Source organism: Fusarium redolens, assembly GCF_020744475.1.
Source record: "Fusarium redolens strain MPI-CAGE-AT-0023 chromosome Unknown BKA55scaffold_1, whole genome shotgun sequence".
Lineage (NCBI taxonomy): Eukaryota > Fungi > Ascomycota > Sordariomycetes > Hypocreales > Nectriaceae > Fusarium > Fusarium redolens.
Genome location: NW_025763664.1, coordinates 4,227,902 through 4,247,426, shown reverse-complemented (window position 1 = coordinate 4,247,426; position 19,525 = coordinate 4,227,902). Strand labels below are relative to the sequence as shown.

General features: G+C 50.1%; 4 protein-coding genes across 4 annotated transcripts; 2 read left to right on the top strand and 2 right to left on the bottom strand.

Annotated features, from left to right (window-relative positions):
• Window positions 1-2,697: 2,697 nt before the first annotated feature.
• On the top strand, window positions 2,698-9,017 carry BKA55DRAFT_497436 (phosphatase 2C-domain-containing protein; the record flags this gene model as incomplete). Its single annotated transcript, XM_046186469.1, has 3 exons — window positions 2,698-3,174; window positions 3,364-8,715; window positions 8,766-9,017. 3 exons carry the CDS (start codon window positions 2,698-2,700, stop codon window positions 9,015-9,017), a joined length of 6,081 nt encoding a protein of 2,026 aa, XP_046057109.1.
• A 529-nt stretch (window positions 9,018-9,546) lies between these two features.
• Window positions 9,547-11,558, bottom strand: BKA55DRAFT_670144 (Alg9-like mannosyltransferase family-domain-containing protein). Its single transcript, XM_046197953.1, has 3 exons — window positions 11,366-11,558; window positions 10,866-11,315; window positions 9,547-10,812 (listed from the first exon to the last, which is right to left on the bottom strand). Exons 1-3 carry the CDS (start codon window positions 11,376-11,378, stop codon window positions 9,617-9,619), a joined length of 1,659 nt encoding a protein of 552 aa, XP_046057108.1. The 5' UTR covers window positions 11,379-11,558; the 3' UTR covers window positions 9,547-9,616.
• Window positions 11,559-11,592: 34 nt separating this feature from the next.
• BKA55DRAFT_732472 (Yos1-like protein) lies at window positions 11,593-12,182 on the top strand (the record flags this gene model as incomplete). The annotated part of the gene is made up of 3 exons (XM_046201220.1): window positions 11,593-11,859; window positions 11,915-11,974; window positions 12,037-12,182. The coding sequence occupies exons 1-3, from the start codon at window positions 11,832-11,834 to the stop codon at window positions 12,180-12,182; spliced, it is 234 nt and encodes a 77-aa protein (XP_046057107.1). The 5' UTR covers window positions 11,593-11,831.
• Window positions 12,183-13,092: 910 nt separating this feature from the next.
• BKA55DRAFT_532941 (uncharacterized protein) lies at window positions 13,093-15,579 on the bottom strand (the record flags this gene model as incomplete). The annotated part of the gene is made up of 4 exons (XM_046189404.1): window positions 13,093-15,094; window positions 15,151-15,164; window positions 15,261-15,407; window positions 15,541-15,579. 4 exons carry the CDS (start codon window positions 15,577-15,579, stop codon window positions 13,093-13,095), a joined length of 2,202 nt encoding a protein of 733 aa, XP_046057106.1.
• Window positions 15,580-19,525: the final 3,946 nt, after the last annotated feature.

Genomic DNA, 19,525 nt, shown 5'->3' with positions numbered 1-19,525 from the left:
CAGGACCCTGAATGGGACCGGAGCATGGGTCTCGTTTGTTCTGTACATGGTTAGTATGTCATTTGTTAGCTACTGCAGCCGGGATATTGAGATTCTTTGCGCACACAAAGGATATGATTTGGGCATTGTTTAATTATGGGTTATTTTGCGAGATTGAGAAGGTCCATGATGTGCAGGGCTTGTTTCTCTGCGAAGTCTCATGGCTGAAGGTTGTCTTTGACTTTGTTCAGCAGCATGTATTCAGCAAATTGGGATTTACTGCACCAGAGAGCCGAAGCAAGTTCAGTTCGTGCACTATCAAATTCAATATATAGTGAGCGGCGAGCGTGTGGTACGTGCGATGCCATTTCCGTGTCTCATTCAAGCGTGTACAGGGCATAGATGAGATTGGATGGCGCTACTTGAGGGTACCTGAGATTAAGTATTTCCGTATCCGTACAGTTCTCAGTGTTGATTTGCCCATGCTCTTGGGTTACCCGTCAGGGCGTATGCACATGGAATTAAACAGCAGGCCCTTTGCATTTGCTACGGATCATGGGCAAACCGGAGACACAGCAGCTGCCATTCGCCTGAAATATGCAACGGGAAGGCAAATTAATTAAACCGGAAAAATATCTTCCTGATAAAAGAGAACTGAGTTGGGAAAAGCGACGTTTATTTAGACCTTGTATGAACAACAATCTCGACGACTGTGGAATTTGCTCCACTACAAACAGAGGACTCAGGTACACCTGAATCTTGGATCGGGCGTAACCAGCGAGTACCCTACCTTCCATTACCCTGCCCTGACCTTGCTCAACATACTTGAGGTCGTTAGCTCGCTTTCAAGAGGACAGGGACAGTGGCTTAGTGGACACTGCCCTGGAACTCAAGACACCTCAGAGACAGCTCTGAGCATCACTACTCAACCATGGGTGACGCTAAGAACCAGCCTCTCGTCTTTCATCCCGCCCAGACATAGCGGACAGACCCTGGTCAACCTCACTCTGCCCTGAACGAAGCACCAAATGACCAAAGCAGCCAGCATTGCGGACAGTTAGTTCCCATCTTTGGCGACCGCTGGCTGCATGCTACTGCATGTCCCCAAGGTCTCTTTGCCTGCCCTTGGACTATACAGACACTAATAACAAGTTCCGTACATAGCACTACCTACCTACTACCTACCTAGACTAGGTATTCATCTATACCTAATCTGTACTGTACAATAGTCCTACCTACAACCAACTCACTTATCCATCGGGCACACTCTTTTTTACTTGCTGGACCTGATTGCCCTCATCCTAAACATCCAATCCTCTTCTCTTCTCATCCTCTCACCTGGACATCGCCAGGAACAGGGAGCTCCAACTCAGTCAGCCTCATACGCCCACCTCTTGTTTCCAGACATGACGTGAACTCAACTACTACATATTCGGTCTACTTCGTACCTTACCTTAACCTTACCTTGCCTTGCCTATTACCTTCTAGGATATCTCATCTCATCTAATCTCAATCTCTAAAACTACATACCTCACCTTTTCCGTCTATGTCTCTAGCTACAGAGGATCTACCAATCTCACCCACCTTAGTAGCTTTGGACGTCCGTTCACCCCCGCCGCTCACAGTCACGATTTGCAACCCCGAACCCGAACTCGTCTATTACCCATTCTACTGACTGGGTACCTATCAACGGGACTGAACTGAACTGACGGGGCCTTGTCTGTTCTTTCGCTAACAAGTTATCCACCGTGTTTGCTTATGCTTAGCTGCTCCGTGCCTGTCGTCTGTCCTGTCCTCATCCGGACCCTACCCATATTATTCCCTATGGCCTAGGGCCCTACCATCAACGCCATCCACGCCCCGGCGACAATGACCAGGAATGAGCCCTTCAATCGCATCAGCTCGATCACGGGCTCTAGCAGAAGCAAAATAAGAGGTAGCAGCAGCAAAAGCAATAGCAACAGTCCGAGCGCCGCAAGCGCCGAGAGTAGTACATACTCTGCAGTCACCGTGAGGTCCTCGTCACCATCTCAGTCGCAATCGCAATCGCAATCGCCCTCACCCTCGACTGCCTCCACTACTCCCGCTCCCGCTTCCGCTTCTACTATCTCCACTCCCATTCCCACTCACTCGCCTACTCCCAATCCGGCACCTAACGTTGATACTCTAACACCAACTCCATCATCCTCCGCCGCTGCTCCCGTTGCGACAGCTTCCCCTGCTGTTGCTGCTGCTACCACCTCTAATACCTCGATATTCTCCTCGACGCCTCGCCAGCAACCTCCTCCCAATCCTTCTGCTCGCCTAAGCGCTGATGGCAATTCTTCACTGAGCAACCCGTGGTGAGTTTATAGTTGTGATTATGATTCCAATAATATGCTGTCTCCCGTCTCCCGATCCCCTGCTGCCATCTCCCGCCCTGTCGCCGTTCATCTCGCCTCCCGCCATCCAGCTAAACGCTTTCCCGCATCTCACAGGTCCTCCTTCAAGGATGAGCCTCAGCTCTCACCAACTGCTCCAAACTTCGCCCCTCGCGCCGGCGCCAATGCTCATCCCAAAGACCGTCGCATGAGCGACCTCACCAATTATCGACGTGAGCTCGCCGTTCTCGAAACCTCCCGAGTCCCTCAGATTCACCAGATTCCGCCCACCGGCGGCGCGAGCCCTCAAATAGCACCGTGGATGAACCAGTCTGGTTCCCCTACGACCTCTTCCAACATGCCGACCAGTTTCTTCAACGATTCGAGCGACAACCTCTCCCTCGCCTCCCAGCTTTCTCCGGGTCATCAAATCAGTAACCGCCAACCACATCAGCACCAGTATCCTTCTCACCCCTCGCAACACGATGCCCCCGAGGCTTCATATTTCGATGGCAGACGCCCATCCGCTGCCAGTATCCTCACAGCGAGCAGTCAGGGCAGCAAAACTAGTATAACCAGAGGTGGTTTCCGCAAACTTCAGGGCTTCTTTGGCGAGGAATTCCCTGGGCGCGATAGCTCGGATGGCAGCCTACCCACTTCGCTCGCGGGCAAGGACCAGCGTGGACGCTCTTATAGTCACAGCCGCCCCACACATAGAGATCGCAACTATTCCAATGCCACGGATCACACTCGCGATGCATCACCATCATCTTCGAGGCCGAGAACTCCAGTTCCTGCACCAGAGGTGGTACCTTTTCTATACCAGGACAACAGTGTACGTACAACTCCCGCTTCTGTCTCATCGTCCTGACCCCCTGGTGGCCCCCCGGTCTGTTCCACGATCGACACATTCCTCTCCGAAATTATCCCTTGGTTTTGTTTTTAGTGCCCAATTCGATTTAGCTGTCATCTCACCCATAGCATTCCCACCAGCGAGGCTGGCTCACTGACACCCATCTTATAGGACATCGCTCGATATGGCGAAGCTCCCGTCCGAGACATCATGACCGGACCCGATCGAGAGCGATATGTAGGTGATGGTTCCTCACAAATTCCCCCAAAGACATCGTCATCCTCGAGGTCGGGTCATTCTATAGTTCACTTACCCGGGCATCACCGACACCATAAGAGTAATGATGATCCTCGGACATTGCGGCCGACAATGAGTAGGGACGATACAGCGATTGGCACGCAAATGTCGCGCGATCGCGGGGGCAGTAGCGCCATGTACTCAACCAAATCTAGAGGCCAGAGCCCGACACCAAGTACTAGAAGTGCAGGAATGACTTGGAGCACGAAATCCTCCCAAGTTGATGGACAAACTTCACCCGGTCATCATCATGGTAAACGCGGAATCTTTGGACGACTTAGGAGGCATCACAAAGATAAAGACGATATTGCTCGACTTCGCGACCTACCTCAATCAACAAGATCTCTCCAGCCGAAGACCTCGAAACCCGACTTGCACCGCCCTAGCGATGTATCGACGACTACATTGCCGTTCTCAGGGACACTTGGCCCAGGGGAGACGAGTGACGTCCCTGATATGCGACCAGTTCCAGGTCAACGTGGAGCAACTTTCAACAATAAGTTTCCCTTTGCCAAGAAGGGACGAACTCATCGGCCTCAAGATTATGTTGACGATGCGATTGGACCGACTGATCGCAACGATCCTAACAATATATATCATCTCGATACCAACCTGAACGATATGGAGGGCATCCTAACGAAACCTCCTCCACTTACACCTATGGATACTAGCTTCGTTAACAATGTCGAGCCTGAGCGCCACGATTCCATTATCTCCACAGCGCCTAAAGGCCGTTGGGATGCTCCTGACAGTTGGGCGGTGCGACGCAATACCGAAGACAACTCTTACCATGGCCCTGAACTTGATGAGATCGGTAGCCCCCCTCGCCCAGAGGAGAAGGCATCGCCATACTGCATTCGAATCTTTCGCTCAGATGGTACTTTTTCTACACATTCGATGTCTCTGGACTCGAATGTTACGGATGTGATCTCACAAGTCATTAAGAAGACTTATGTGGTTGACGGTTTGGAGAATTATCATATTATCATGAAGAAGCATGATCTTATCAGGGTTTTGACACCTCCTGAGCGACCTTTGCTCATGCAGAAACGGCTCCTACAACAAGTCGGTTACGAGGAAAAGGATAGAATCGAAGATCTTGGCCGCGAAGACAACAGCTACCTCTGCAGGTTCATGTTCTTGTCTGCGAGGGAAAGCGACTTTCATGCCAAAACAACCGACATGGGCCTGGCTCGGGCTCAGAAACTTAATTACGTGGATCTCTCTGGTCGCAACCTTGTCACAATACCTATCTCCCTATACTCTAAGGCCATGGAGATTATATCTCTCAACCTCTCGCGGAACCTTTCGCTTGACGTCCCGCGAGACTTTATACAGTCTTGTAAACATCTTCGAGACATCAAGTTTAACAACAACGAAGCTAGGAAGCTACCGCCCAGTCTGAGTCGAGCAAACAGATTGACCTTTCTGGATGTTGCAAACAACCGGCTGGAGCAGTTGGAGCATGCCGAGCTCAACTCTCTTACAGGGATGCTGAAGATGAACTTAGCCAACAACCGGCTTAAACACTTGCCTTCTTACTTTGGAGCATACCAGTCACTTCGGTCTCTCAATATTTCTTCTAACTTCCTCGACAAGTTCCCGACTTTCTTGTGCAATCTACCAAGTTTAGTCGACCTTGATCTGAGTTTTAACGCCATTGCAACAATTCCTCACGAGATTGGCGGCCTAAAGAACTTGGAGAAATTGTTGATAACTAACAACAGACTTACGCACGCTGTGCCAGCGTCATTTGGACAACTTGTCAGCCTACGTGAACTTGACATTAAGTACAATGGTATCTCGAGCATCGACATCATTTCGGAGCTCCCGAAGCTTGAGATCCTTTCCGCTGATCACAACTGCGTCTCTGCCTTTGTTGGACAGTTTGAGTCTCTCCGACAACTCAAATTGAACTCGAACCCCCTCAACAAATTCGAGATTGTTGCCCCCGTCCCTACACTCAAGATACTGAATCTCTCGAACGCTCAGCTTGCCAGTATTGACTCATCATTTGTGAACATGGTCAACCTCGAGCACTTGATCCTGGATAAAAATTACTTTGTTTCATTGCCCCAAGAAATCGGTACCTTGAGCAGACTTGAGCATTTCAGTATTGCGAACAATTCCGTGGGAGAGCTACCAGCTCAAATTGGTTGCCTAACTGAACTGAGAGTGCTCAATGTTCGAGGCAACAACATCTCCAAGCTGCCCATGGAGTTGTGGTGGGCGAATCGACTGGAGACTTTCAACGCCTCTTCCAACGTGCTGGAGCACTTCCCCAAACCTGCTTCCAGAGCACCACGGATACCAGGAGAGGAATCACAACCTGCGCCCCCTCCTGTCAATGGAAGAGCTGCCCCTCTCGGAACTCTGTCGGCCACAGCAAGCACCGAAGAGTTGTCGGATGACCGAAGACCCAGTCAAAATTCGAGCACACTTCTCAGTGTCGGACCGTCTCCCCTTAACGCTGGCGATCGCAAGAGCTCTGTCGTGTCTGTCTATGGGAAGGGTGGCCGTAAGACATCAGTTGTGTCTAGATCAGCAACTCCGTCGGCCCCTACGCAAACAGTTAACACCAGGAAAGATTCCGGGATGTCATCAAGGCTTAACAACACATTTGCTGGGTCCCTTCGTAATCTTCACTTGGCCGACAACCGTCTGGATGACGATGTTTTTGACCAGATCACACTGCTCGCGGAGCTTCGAGTGCTCAACTTATCTTACAACGATGAAATCAGTGACATGCCACAGAGATCGATCAAGAACTGGCCTCAACTAGTTGAGCTTTATTTATCCGGAAACGCTCTCACGACATTGCCTGCCGATGATCTAGAGGAGTCCAGTTTACTACAGGCACTTTACATCAACGGCAACAGGTTTACCAACTTGCCAGCCGATATCTCACGGGCCAAGAACCTTGCTGTTCTCGATTGTGGAAGTAACTACCTGAAATACAACATCTCCAACGTGCCCTATGATTGGAATTGGAATCTCAACCCGAACCTCAGATATCTGAATCTGTCTGGCAACAAGCGCCTGGAGATCAAGCAGACGAACACAGGTCCTCTTGGGCCTGGCGCCGTCAACCGTGAGGAGTATACAGACTTCAGCCGTCTGCTTAACTTGCGTATCCTGGGTCTGATGGATGTCACTCTCACTCAGCCCAGTATTCCCGATCAGAGTGAGGACAGACGTGTCCGTACATCTGGATCACTCGCTGGCCACCTGCCTTATGGTATGGCCGATACCCTTGGTAAGCATGAGCACTTGTCAACGGTTGACCTCGTGGTACCAAGGTTCAACTCGTCAGAAACAGAGATGCTCTTGGGCTTGTTTGACGGACAAGCTTTGTCCAGCGGTGGATCCAAGATCGCTAAATATCTGCATGAAAACTTTGGTCACATTTTCGCTGGTGAACTGAAGCAGTTGAAAACACGATCGAACGAAACACCGGTTGATGCACTGCGACGCTCGTTCCTCCAGCTCAACAAGGATTTGGTCACCATTGCTATCCAGCAATCTGAGGAGCGGCCATTGAAGACGCATAGGGGCTCTGGTCAGCCTGTGATACTTACTAAGGAGGATCTTAACTCAGGAGGTGTGGCAACTGTGGTTTATCTTCAAAGTACGGAACTATATGTTGCAAACGTCGGTGACGCACAAGCGATGGTGATCCAAACCGATGGTACACATAAGATGCTGACCCGAAAGCATGATCCTGCCGAGCCCAATGAAAGATCGCGCATTCGTGAAGCTGGTGGATGGGTTTCTCGCAACGGAAGACTGAACGATCTACTGCAGGTTTCACGCGCCTTTGGATACGTCGACTTGATGCCGGCCGTACAAGCGGCACCCTATGTCAGCAATATGACCATTCGAGAGCAGGATGACATTATCCTGATCGCGACCGGTGAACTCTGGGAGTACCTGTCGCCTGGTCTAGTGACAGATATTGCGAGAGCCGAGAGACAAGATCTCATGCGAGCGGCCCAGAAGCTTCGTGACCTGGCTATCGCATACGGCGCCTCGGGCAAAATTATGGTCATGATGATAAGTGTTGCTGACCTCAAGCGACGGGTCGAGCGATCCAGGCTTCATCGCGGTGCTAGTATGTCGCTTTATCCGTCTGGTATCCCTGATGACGCCCAGGTTCTCAATACCAGGAGGGGCCGAAGGACGAAGGGCGATGTTCTCGATTCATCCCTCAACCGACTTGAGGCAGAGATTCCAGCACCTACGGGTAACGTGTCGATTGTCTTCACTGATATCAAGAACTCAACGACGCTCTGGGAGATGTACCCCAGTGCCATGAGATCAGCCATCAAACTCCACAACGAGGTCATGCGCCGACAGCTGAGACGAATCGGTGGCTACGAGGTCAAGACTGAAGGTGACGCTTTCATGGTCTCCTTCCCAACGGCCACGTCCGCACTATTGTGGACGTTTGCCGTTCAGATGCAGCTCCTCGATGTGAACTGGCCATCAGAAGTCTTGAACTCGGTGTCTTGCCAGCCTGTGTATGACAAGGATAACAGTCTCATTTTCAAAGGACTGTCGGTGCGAATGGGTATACACTTTGGAGACTGTGTGAGTGAGACGGATCCAGTTACACGACGTATGGATTATTTCGGACCCATGGTGAATAAGGCGGCTCGAATCTCTGCGGTCGCAGATGGTGGACAGATCACAGTCTCGACAGACTTCATCTCGGAGATACAGCGGTGCCTGGAGAACTATCAAGATACAGATCGTGGTAACGCTTCTGGCTCTGAGGATACCTTTGACGACGAGACGTATGCTAGTGCCATTCGAAAGGATTTGAGATCCCTCACCTCTCAAGGCTTTGAGGTTAAAGAAATGGGCGAGAAGAAGTTGAAGGGTCTAGAAAACCCCGAGGTTGTGTACTCGCTCTACCCTCATGCATTGGCTGGACGTATCGAATTCCACCTGCAGCATGAAAGGAAGGAAGAAGGAGGAGGAGGAGGCGATAAGCCAGCCGTCCTTGCACCCGGGGCAGAGCTCAGCATTGACCCAGATGCAATTTGGACTCTTTGGAGAATAAGTTTGCGACTTGAGATGCTTTGCAGCTCGCTGGAAGGCAATGAGGCTCCAGGTCTGCAACCACCCGAGACAGAATTGCTCGAGAGGATGAAGCAGCGCGGAGGAGAGGTCACGGATCGCTTCTTGTTGAACTTCTTGGAGCACCAAGTGAGCAGGATAGAGGTGAGTTTGAGCTGGCCGATACACGAGTGGAACCTTACTGACAACGTTAGACCTGTATATCGACTTTAGCGATGCGTCACCTTGCTACTGGTGGTGGCCCTATTAAGGAACTAGAAGATCTCCAGGGCCCAATGACTGCGATCTTGGATATGTTCATGGCGCAGAGGAAGGAACTTGAGCGATACAGGAAGAAGTATGGTGCGCTGCCAAATCCCTCGAGCAGCGAGGATGAAGACGATGATGATGACGACGACGACGATCCTGACACAGAAGAAGGGAGCGACACAGAGCAAGAGTTGTGATTGGGTTCACATGATTGGTTAATTGGAACGTAACCCGAGCACATATATATGCTATAATCACCCACGCGACACGAGGATTACGACAAGGGGAGGCTGAACAGAACGCTTTTTGCTTGCAAGATTTAGGGATGGCAGGATGCGATGGGACTTTTGGATGGGAAACTTTGTCTTTTGATCAGGTGCTGGGTTTGCTCTCTATACCAGACGCTTCGGTGCGAGGTGCTCACGATGTGTTTGCGGTTGGGTCGGGTTGGGGTTGGAAAAGACATTGGGTTCGAAGATGGCAAGGCAAGGCAGTACATGGCGTTGGGCTATGGGGAAATCAAGGAAATATTGATAACTGGCTGCTTTGTCTGCCAGGAGGCTCACGTACTATACTTTGTTGCGCTCACTGTAAATTGGGAGGATGGGTCCTTTTCTTCCCAGGGGTTATGGATGGCATCGAGGAGTCTACGCAAGCACGTATGCATTGTTTATACGATATGATAGGGCGTTACAAAATCAGACGATGTAGTATCAAAAGGCACGGCCTTACACTGACTGAACATTGAACTGTGATGGAAACAGACAGCTTGTTTTGTCTTGTCTTGACGATCTAACTAACTGACACGCCTCAAAATTCGGATTCGGGGTGACATTCGAGGCCCAATCCACCAACCACCTGTATAACCTCTGACTAGATTCCTGAGAGCAGCGACATGTGCGCCCAGCCCAAGTATGTTCTCACCACCGAGTGTTCCCTCTTCGCTCTCATCTGCTGCAGCCGGAGAGCCAGGCTTGAGAATCTCAATACCGTCGTAACCCGCGACAACTCCTATAACCTGCCAGCCACCCAACACCTTGCGTGGGTTCTCTGCGAGAGCATAGTCGAATCGCTCCCAGAAACGCGGCCAGTAAAGTTGGTCTCCCTTTTCCGTCTTGTCGAAGACTAGAATAGGAGCCGTAGAATCAGGGTCGGGAGTGATGGGGAAAGCGATGGGATGACCAGATGGGTTTTGCCCAAACAAGGTCAACCCAGTCATGCAAGTCAAGACGTCGGCGTGGACGTCGATGACGGGAGTAGGGTCGTCACGGGCGATGTAAGAGAGCTGTTGAAGAGCATCACCACCAGGATAGTTAAGTGAAGAGAATAGGAGCATGGCAGTGCTGCCTACGAAGCTGACGAGGACTGATAAGGCAACAAGGGCAGACACGCCACGGTAGATAATGGATTTAGAGGCGCGAGAGGAGACAAAATTGGCGCCCAGAGCTGCAGCAGCAGTTAGAGACGGCACGACATAGAAAATGAAACGAGCCTCTTTATGAGGCTGAGCAGAATAGATGGCCACAAAGAGCAAGTTGGGGATCAGCAAAGTCTGCGTAGCCCGTGATGTGCCAGGCTGGAGTAGTGCATATACAGCCAACGCTGGCACAAAAGGATTAAGCAATAGCTTGGGCAGCGCCGAAGTAAAGTAGTAATGCCACGGAGAAACGCCCCATTCTGACGAGGATCCAAGAATAGCGTTGAAATAGAAACCCCATAACTCAGGCCATAGGGGCTTCTGCCAGAAATACGAGTCAATAGGCACTGAAATAAGCAGTGAAGAGATGAATGAGCCGAGGAAAGTGAGGATCAAGGGGCGTAGACCGATGCGGCCTGTGAGAAGGAGGTAGAGTCCTGTAGTGCTGAGAAGAACAGCGACTTCAGAGCGGAAGATGGCTGCTGCGATGACCAAGAGAGCGATAGCTTGTTTCTGACGAGCAGCAGAGAGATGAGGCGACGATTGGGGAAGTAGGAATGCCGAAGCAATGGTAGCTAGTTATGGTGAGCTGATGCTTTCAGAGTTGATGGTGAATCATATGACTTACTGAGACAAAAGGCATACATGTTTGGCAATGTCCGGGAAATATAGTAGTTGATATGGAACTGACTTGCCATAAACATCACCCACCAAGCTGAAACACCTGCTCCATAAGCTCTTTTTAGAGAAGCCTTGAATGTCAAAAGCGCAGCAACATTAGCGGCACCAAGGATTCCTCGAACTACAAGCTGTGCATGCTGAAAGCCAACAAGAGCGACAATGGGCTGCCCCAACCCTGCGAGGAGCACAGCGCCGAGAAAAGTACGGGGTACGGCGCCGGGAAAGGTGAAGTGGTCGTAGGTATGAGAAAGGCGCTCATGTATGTCCTGAGTAGGCGTTCCGTAGATTAAGATATCGTGGGCTGCTTGAATGTTGAAAGATTCCTCTACTTTTGTATAAGGAGATACGAGGAGATGAACCAGTGGGACGGTGATGAGGAGACAAGTTAGGATTATATCTAGGAAGAGTTAGTATAATTTCATAATTGAAAGGGAAAATGTGATGTACCTGAAGCCTTCATCTTGGCTGATGTTGAGCTCTAAGTACGAGACCTGCTGTATCTAGATGCTTGGTTTTCAAGCAAAAGGCAGAAAGAGTTGAAAGATGAGAGAAGCCACCAGATCATAAGAATCTCTTCATATCAAATCAACCGCTATAAAAGAAATATAACTTACCTAAATTCGTTTGTTCAACATGATTGAATGAATTGTCCAGAGCTTATTACCTCTTTAGGGGTCCTCGGATCGGTCTAATAAATCACCCGCCACAGAACACTCGTCACCCCCTTCCCCTTCCCCTTCCCCACCTCAGCTCTTGCACCGTTCAAGCCACCATGGCAAAAGGTACGTACCCCGAAACCAGGTACCACCTCCAGTGCAAGTCCTTCAGATGGTTACACATCATCGCCAACTTTCAATCAAGAACCCCCCCCCCCTTCTCAATCCCTTTTTAATCTTCAGCGCCGTCGCCCAAAATGTGGTTCTTTGGCAGTTTTCTCTACGGTAACAATCTTCTTGCTCTCCTTATCCAGAGCGCAACAGCTAATATCAATTTCAGTTTGTATTCTACTCATCAACGCCGTCGCTGTCCTTTCAGAAGATCGTTTTCTCGCGCGCAGTACGAAATTCTCCCTGCTCGACTCTATCCCCGCGAATTTCATATCTGACCTGATCTCTCAGTCAATCTCTCTCCCGCTTCTTACGACCCTGCGTTCGGCGCTGGCCCTGATGCCAGCGTCAAAGCCAAGATCATCAATCTCATCGCGAGTGTCCGAACCATCATGAGGAGTACGTTCAACGTCCAAACACACGCCGCGCAATCATAACGAGCTACTACTGCGCTTTCTACAATAAGAGGGGCTAACGTAGCAATAGTGCCACTGATCTTTGTCAATTCCGTTATTATCCTCTATGAGCTCATACTTGGTTGATTAGGGGTGCCACATGCAAGGCGCAGCTGTAAAAAGAGGACACGGTAGACTTTTCTAGGCATCAATGGAGTCCGGCTAATCTTGGAACTGGAGTTTTTGTTGTTGATATGAATTACGGGAGGCCATACGAGGGAGCACTACTCCTTGATATGAATACGATATGGAACGAGACAGGATGAGATGCGGTACCCTCTTCATGATATAGTATCGAAGGTAATATTATTGCATATGTAATGTTGGAACATTCACATAATGCTTGAGACGTTGTCTGCTCAATTCGCTCATAGGCGTCTTGTCTTGTTCAAAGTATACCCAAATAGCTAAATGCACAAAGGCCTGTCTGAGCCTACGAGGGCTTCCAACCAGGACCTCCAAACACCTATGTATAGTACAGCTGCCACGCTATGGGTGGTCTCGTTCGGCGCTCGCTCAACATTCATCGATCAAGCAAGCTCATCCGACCAGTAATAACCAAGTTTGCCTTCTGCTCTTTGCCTCCGTGTTCCATCTTCTACTTGGTGCATTTCTGTAATTAGGCCTTCTTGCCTGGACATAATGCAAGCTATGGCAAATCTATTTCTCCCAGAGCTCAGAACAGGAAAAATACCCAGAGACCTGAATGCTGAATGCTTTTAAGGACCCCTCGTCGCCTTATTATGCTCTTGTTTCATGCAGTGACTGCTTCATTTACAGTGCATGGGTATCCTGCCATCCGCCAACACCCCCAGACCACAACGACGTAATGCATTCGGAATTCTTCCTCCCCCATATGTAAGCGTGATAGGTACGTGCATGTGTGCTGGGTTTACGAAAGCAAATTCGTGCTCTTTTTACGTCCCAGGCTGAAGCTGAGGCGATCCTTGAGCTTCTCGTGTTTATCGTTCGTATCACCACCGTTGGAGATCTCAGGGGTTTGCCCAGCCGACTTGTCTTTGTGAAAAAGCGAGAAACTTCTTCTTGACATCGACTTACTGCCACGTTTGGTTCGGTCGAGAATTCCATTGCTCTGAGGTGATCCGTTTTCTTTCTTTCTTGCATCCTCTTCTTGTGCCGCAGACTTCTTGCTGGCTTCCAACACTTTGGCTAATTCATCGTTTTCATTTCGTCGTGCCTGTATCGCCTTGTAATGATCCTCTCTTCGTTTCTTTTCGTCAACCTTGGCCTGTTTCTCTCGCTCCTTTTCCGCGAGTTTCTCGGCCTTCTCAGCAGCTTCGCGCTCCTTCTTCTCTCGTTTCTTGTCCTCTTTCGATTTGGCTTCTTCCTTCTGCGTAGTGATGCGAGTCAAGCCATTTGTCGCAGCTGCAGCTGCTACTGGGGGCGTAGGATCCGGCTGGGGAGCCGAAGGCATGGCTGGTGCCGTACTGGCATGGGCAAGATTTGCCATTGACTCGTGATGCGTCAGGGGTGACATGGGCTGCGTTGCTTGCCGCCTCAGAGGCGCAGTGTCTGATTTATCTCCATTCTCCTGAGCCAGGTTCGCTGCTTCGCTGGCGAGTTTCACCTCCTCCATGCCTTCCTTCTCTTGCTCCTCTCGCACTTTCTCGAATGTCGTTTCCTGGTAAAACAAAACGTACGCGGTAGCCATTCCAGGCTTATCACCGAAAAAGTTGCGGACGAAATTCTTGTCCACCGGTTCAACCATCTCGTCGTCAAACAGGATCCATCCCCTGCCCGGAACCTTGATGATAGACACGTAGTGACCATGGTAGGCATTACCACCAATGTGTACCACTACTGCATACAGCTCATACAGTCGATCCGGGTCCTCAGCATTGTCTGTCGTATTGAACATGCGCAGGTGGTAGGGATACACGACCCTGTGAAAGAGCTTTTGCAAACGACTGTAATCCTCGGTATACTTGAACCGCTTTAAGTGGAGCGTCAAAATCTTGGGTAACCGCTTCACCTTCATCCGCTTCTCAGCCTCCTGGAGGCCACCGCAGTGGTCGCAGTGGAACTTGTTTCTCTCGCAGAGCATCTCCTCGGCCGAAAACTTCCTTAAGCAAGATGTCACTGATGAATGCTCTTCTAAGTCAATGGACAAATCAAGAAATGTCTCATCGCGCTGAGAAGCTGTCTCGCAAGTCAAGCACTTGGTCTCTGATGTGAGAACGCCTTCAAAAATGTCATGGACCCATCCTGTTGCCGGGGAACTTGACCCAGCTGCATGATTTACCATGGCAGATCCAAGAGCGTGTCCCACTGAAGTTGCCAGCCCATCAATACCGTCAGCCGGCGCTTGCAACTGCATCTGGCGGGCTGTGCTCTCAACGCTGTTGATGACATCATTCAACACCAAACCGTAGAACTCATGAGCGTCTTGGTGCATTGAGTTTCGAAACATTTCATTGTCGCGCTTGAATATCTCGAGAAATCGTTGGGGACTGAGGACTCCTGTATGGGTGTTGCTTTCCAGTAATGCCAGAAAAATATCCTTCAGTCCAGTAAATGTGCATTCATTCATGCCATAAGAAGTGGCGTTCTCTCGCGCTAATTCTAGGATAGGTCCTTTAATCATAGCTTGTTTCTTCTTGTATTCTGGTGTATCAGGTTTGTCTTCGGGTCTAACGCCAACCTGTCCAGGTAACTGTTGATTCATGGCCTGTCGTTGCTTGATCACTTGGGATGTGCTAAGGCCCTTCTGCTTTGGCAAGTTCTCGACAGGGTCAGTGGGTGGAGGTCTGATGGTGATGGGAACCTTTGGTCGGCTGCCATTTGTCTCTGAGGGCGTAATCGGGGGATAGTTGACAACATTGTTCCTGAAGGATTCGGAATAAAACAGAGCCTGAACGATCGAGTTGCAGTAGCTACACGAAAAGTCAGCATAGTAATTTGGTTGTGTGATGCCTCACGCGCTTCGTACCATGTGTTCCCAAACTGTTTTCATGTTAGCCTAGTTCTTGCGATGATAACGTATTGACGATGATGAGAAGAAATAAAAATTAGGGCGGGAGTAGGCAGGGCTCGACGTACATTCTCGAGGCCGAAGAAGCGATCGGCGCCGTCGTCTCGAAGGGGAGCGGCATTCTGGAGCATCTTCTCGAGCGGCGTGAGGTCGAGCACAGGCTCTTCTTTCTTCTTCGCGACAACATCTTGCTTGTTGGGTGTGGTGGTCGTGGCCTATAAACCGAAAGCGAGAGGGATTTTGTCAGTCATGAGAAGTAATCTTGGCGCAACTTAGAGTGAGCGAGAGGAGATGGAACTGGGGCAGTCCAGGGCAGAAATGGAACATAGGAGCGAGTCCAAGACGTACAGTGCCAGAACCCTTTATTTTGTTGAAAAAGCCGGCCATGGCGATGTCGTGATCTCTCCAGTTGGAGCAAGCAATTCAGTAGGAAAGCCGTGGATGGGTGAGCCGATCGAGGGACGTTATCAAAAGGCCGACCCGCACGCAACAGCTGCGCAGCAGCAGCACTCAGCGAAGACGATCACAATTGAGACAAGTGACCATTCGCGAATGGCTTCGTATCTTCTGGGAGTGACCAAAGAGTCGCGCAAGACGGGAAAAGTTGAGGAAGCGCAAGCCAAGTCGGTTTTAGAGTTATCGAGTTGTGAGCGAGGAATGAATTATGGCGCTGATAATGGCTGGCGCCCTGGGGAAAGCGAGGCGCGGGTGTGTGGCGTGGATGCGATAGCGCCGGAGGGATCTTCTTGGGGTGATCTAAAAGCCGAACCGGAGACAAGAGGCAATCGATGGTCTTGGCTGGAGATAATCTGATATAGTTACCAGGCGGATTCCAAGGCACCTTGAGATGGATGTAAAAGAGAGGTGTCAAGTTGCTGGAACGGCAAAAAGAGAAAAGACAGGCGAGACAGCTACCAACTGCAGAAAGACTGACTACCTTGGTTGAACTGCAGGCGCAGTCGAGGCAGGTAGGGATGAAGGTGGCGGGAGGATGCCCTAGTACAGTAGAGGTCGAGTCCGGGGGAAGTAATAGTGGAGGAGGAGTGACCTGGACCCAGGTCAGGTTCAAGAAGGAGAAGGATGGATCAGTGGCCTCGTGGTTGGATGGTGCCGTGCCCCAACATGGTAGGTGCTGTAAGCCTGCAAAGTCCTGCGTTGTGGATATTTTGGCTATGTGTCTTTCTGGGAATTTCACTTGCAACGGCCCTGGATCATGGATAACATGAGCTGTACGTAACGATCTTTACGGTACGTCTGGGCATAAAAAGTCATGATGAGAGTTTCCAGAGCCTAAACAAGCCGATTATGGGTACGTACAGAACCCGTTGGCAAAGCCCATCCGGATATTTCCTCTTTGGCGCACGATTATTCGACAATGATGCCGATAATGGTTGGATAGAGTGATCGATACCTCCAGCAACATTTCTACAGCCGGAAGTGCTGCCGTCTCGACTCTCCTCTCCTGCATCGAGCTACGAAAAGGGCTCCAGCTCGCGCAAACCCCAGTTTGCCTAGACCACCAGTGCCCCCAAATGGCCCCCCTCCAAGTCACTAGGCTGTCATGATGGTGCCTCTCGAGTGGGTCCCCCAGAAACTACCATCCCAGAATCAGAACTAGAAACAGAGCGCGTTAACTCGATTCCTATGTCCCTGTTAAATCATGAGGTAGAGATAGACACCGCTCTCGGGTTTTCGGGAGCTGCTTGTCCGAAGAGCTGGTAGCTTACCTCTGCCAAGAGTCTTTGATCACATAAGATAACCTCCACATCTTTGCTCTCCATAGTTGCCAAACGACATCATCGTTGAGGAGGGTCCTGCTTGGGTTTACTGGGGTCCAAGGGCCTGGCTGAAGATTAAACGTGGTGTGGACGGTTGATAGACGCCAGACAGAGTGGCCCCATGTCTGGGATCCATTGGCTGTTACAGTAGAGCCAAACGCTACCAGGGCTAAAATGTAATGACATGGATATGGAGTTTGAACAAGCATCGGATTGACCACTGTGAGACATCGAAACGAATATGAGTGAGAATTGGACAACGAGTTCAAGATATGGAGAGTACCAAGATGGGCCTTTCAAAGCACAACCGGAATCGTTTCGATAGAATTGAGTTGATGGCCCCAGAGTCCGGTCCAAGTTGAGGGTCTGACCCTTTGGTTTGGAGATAGAATTCGTAAGGCAGGTAAGGTTCCATCGGAGGAGTATCGACCTTGTCTCCTGCATCCCCTCCCGTCCAATCTTTCAAAACCGTTGACGGCAAGGCCGATGCCAATGATAGTTACCTGCTTCTAATTCAGCAAATAAACTTCTTCCACAATAACAACAGAAAGCGAAAATTCTTCATCTTCTTCCTGTCTGGCATCGACAGTGAACATCTAAACAGCCACACCGGCAATGGTCACCGAAAACTCCTCGCACATGTTCCCGGTACGTTCTGCACTAACAATTTACCCCAACGGTTTTTGTGATTCGAGAACACTGCGACAACCAGAGGCGATACCTATGATAGCACAGGTACGAAAAGCTGTGCTAACTGCCTTTAACCGCAACCGACGAACAGTTCTTAGCTCTAGGGGGCATTCGAGTCCCCAACATGACATCGTCAATTCAAGCACTAACTTACACTGTTGTTGTAGGTGCGGTAAATAACGAACAGCGCCACAACTCTTCGGCTACAAAGCCCCTGGCTCAGGACGACTTGAGAGCCCCCTGTGCTGTGAGAGGTCATTGTCCTTTCACTAGTATCACTTCTAGCCGACCTGACGACGACTCAGTTTCTTACGGGAGGCTGAACGTGGTCGAGCTTTCAGCACTCTGCCACAACCGGTTGCCGAGGGAGACCAGCCACCGCCAAGTCGGATACATTTCTTGGACTCTGTAATGGTGCTGACCGAAGCAACATTCACCTCACTGAAATGTCCTTGGCCAACCCTCCAGGCTGGATACCCATTCGATATATCTGTCTTGTTCCTGAGGTGGGCTGGACTAGACTGCGATCCCTCCTCCTAGATGCCATGTCTAGCCTTGTATTGCTGGCACAGCATTTCTGTTTGGTGGAAATGTTTGTCTTTTCTGTAAAGATGTTGCCTCATGCAAAGCAACGTGCTCTTTATTTAGAGTCTTGATCACAGGCGCTCCCTTCTGTCATCCTCCTTGGACAGATCAAAAAGCGAGGCAAGACCAGATTTACTTCCTGGTCAAACCCTTGCTCCTTGGCATTGTTAAATGTCAACGAATATGGAAGCTGACTGACAAATGATTAGTTCTCTGGCTACCTTGGATCACATCAGTTTTGGACATTCATGCGAGGAATTCCAGCATTGGGCATGGGTAACATTGGCTATGGCTATAGATCTAGAGCTCAATCATGCCATTGATCAGTTCGTCGCTACCGTGAGCATTTCTATAACTCATCAACATTGATGCTCACCAACCCAAGACAACCCCTCATTCGAAGCGTTAGTTAGACTCAGAGTGTGGGGTTGCCATGCGGCACATCCCCCGTACCCACCCTGCAACTGAACTATCACCAATCACTAGACCACTCGTTCACAACCGCGGTGACGGTATCCTATCAGTTTGATCTGCCTCCCATCCTGATCGCCCTCAGTCGGTCCGTTACTGTTGATATGCCTTCTTATGCTTTGAATAGGCACGGGTACTGGAAATAGCAAGACAGCAAATGGTCTCCTGACTGCATCCACCCCACCCAAGTGACACGACAGCTTGTGTTGGTTAGGAAATTAGGTACGGACCTCAAGTCCTTATTTATCATCTGCGGATATCCGGGCTATTCACGTGCGTCGGTCCCGGAAATGTTGCTGGCCGCCTTAGACTCTGTCTGATTGTCTTGAATATTTGCTCACCTCACCGTTGGTGCGGCTTACTGATAAACAGAATGATCCCTCGGCATCCCATCTTTTCCGACTCCCGAGAATTCCGTTGAAGTGGATATTCTTCTCCCAGTATATGTTTACGGTTGAAGCCAGTGTTGCCAGTTCATCCTGACTGTGTTAGATCCTCGATGCTGTTCCAACGTTGGATTGCGGAGAGGGAGTATCGGCGAACCGTTGCTACGCCTATAGGCAGTGGTAATGCTACCCAAAATCCACCTTCACCAAAGGGAGCAGTGTTCTGGAACAAGCGTCAGTTCCACTAGCTCTCTGTAGTTTCATAACCGGCCGCGCATCGCATTGCATCAACGCACACAAACCGCGCCGTTCCCTGCGGTGCCCACCCAACTTCATCATGTACCATGACGGCATCAGACGTGCCCGTTTGGGGAAAGCCTAGATTCTCTCCACCACAGCAATACCTACACTCTCAGAGAAAGA

What these genes read in the sequence shown, in the direction of transcription:
- BKA55DRAFT_670144 (XM_046197953.1), bottom strand. An exon ending in CATGTATGCCTTTTGTCTCA is followed by an intron (nt 10,813 to 10,865) that starts GTAAGTCATATG and finishes CACCATAACTAG; the next exon opens with CTACCATTGCTTCGGCATTC.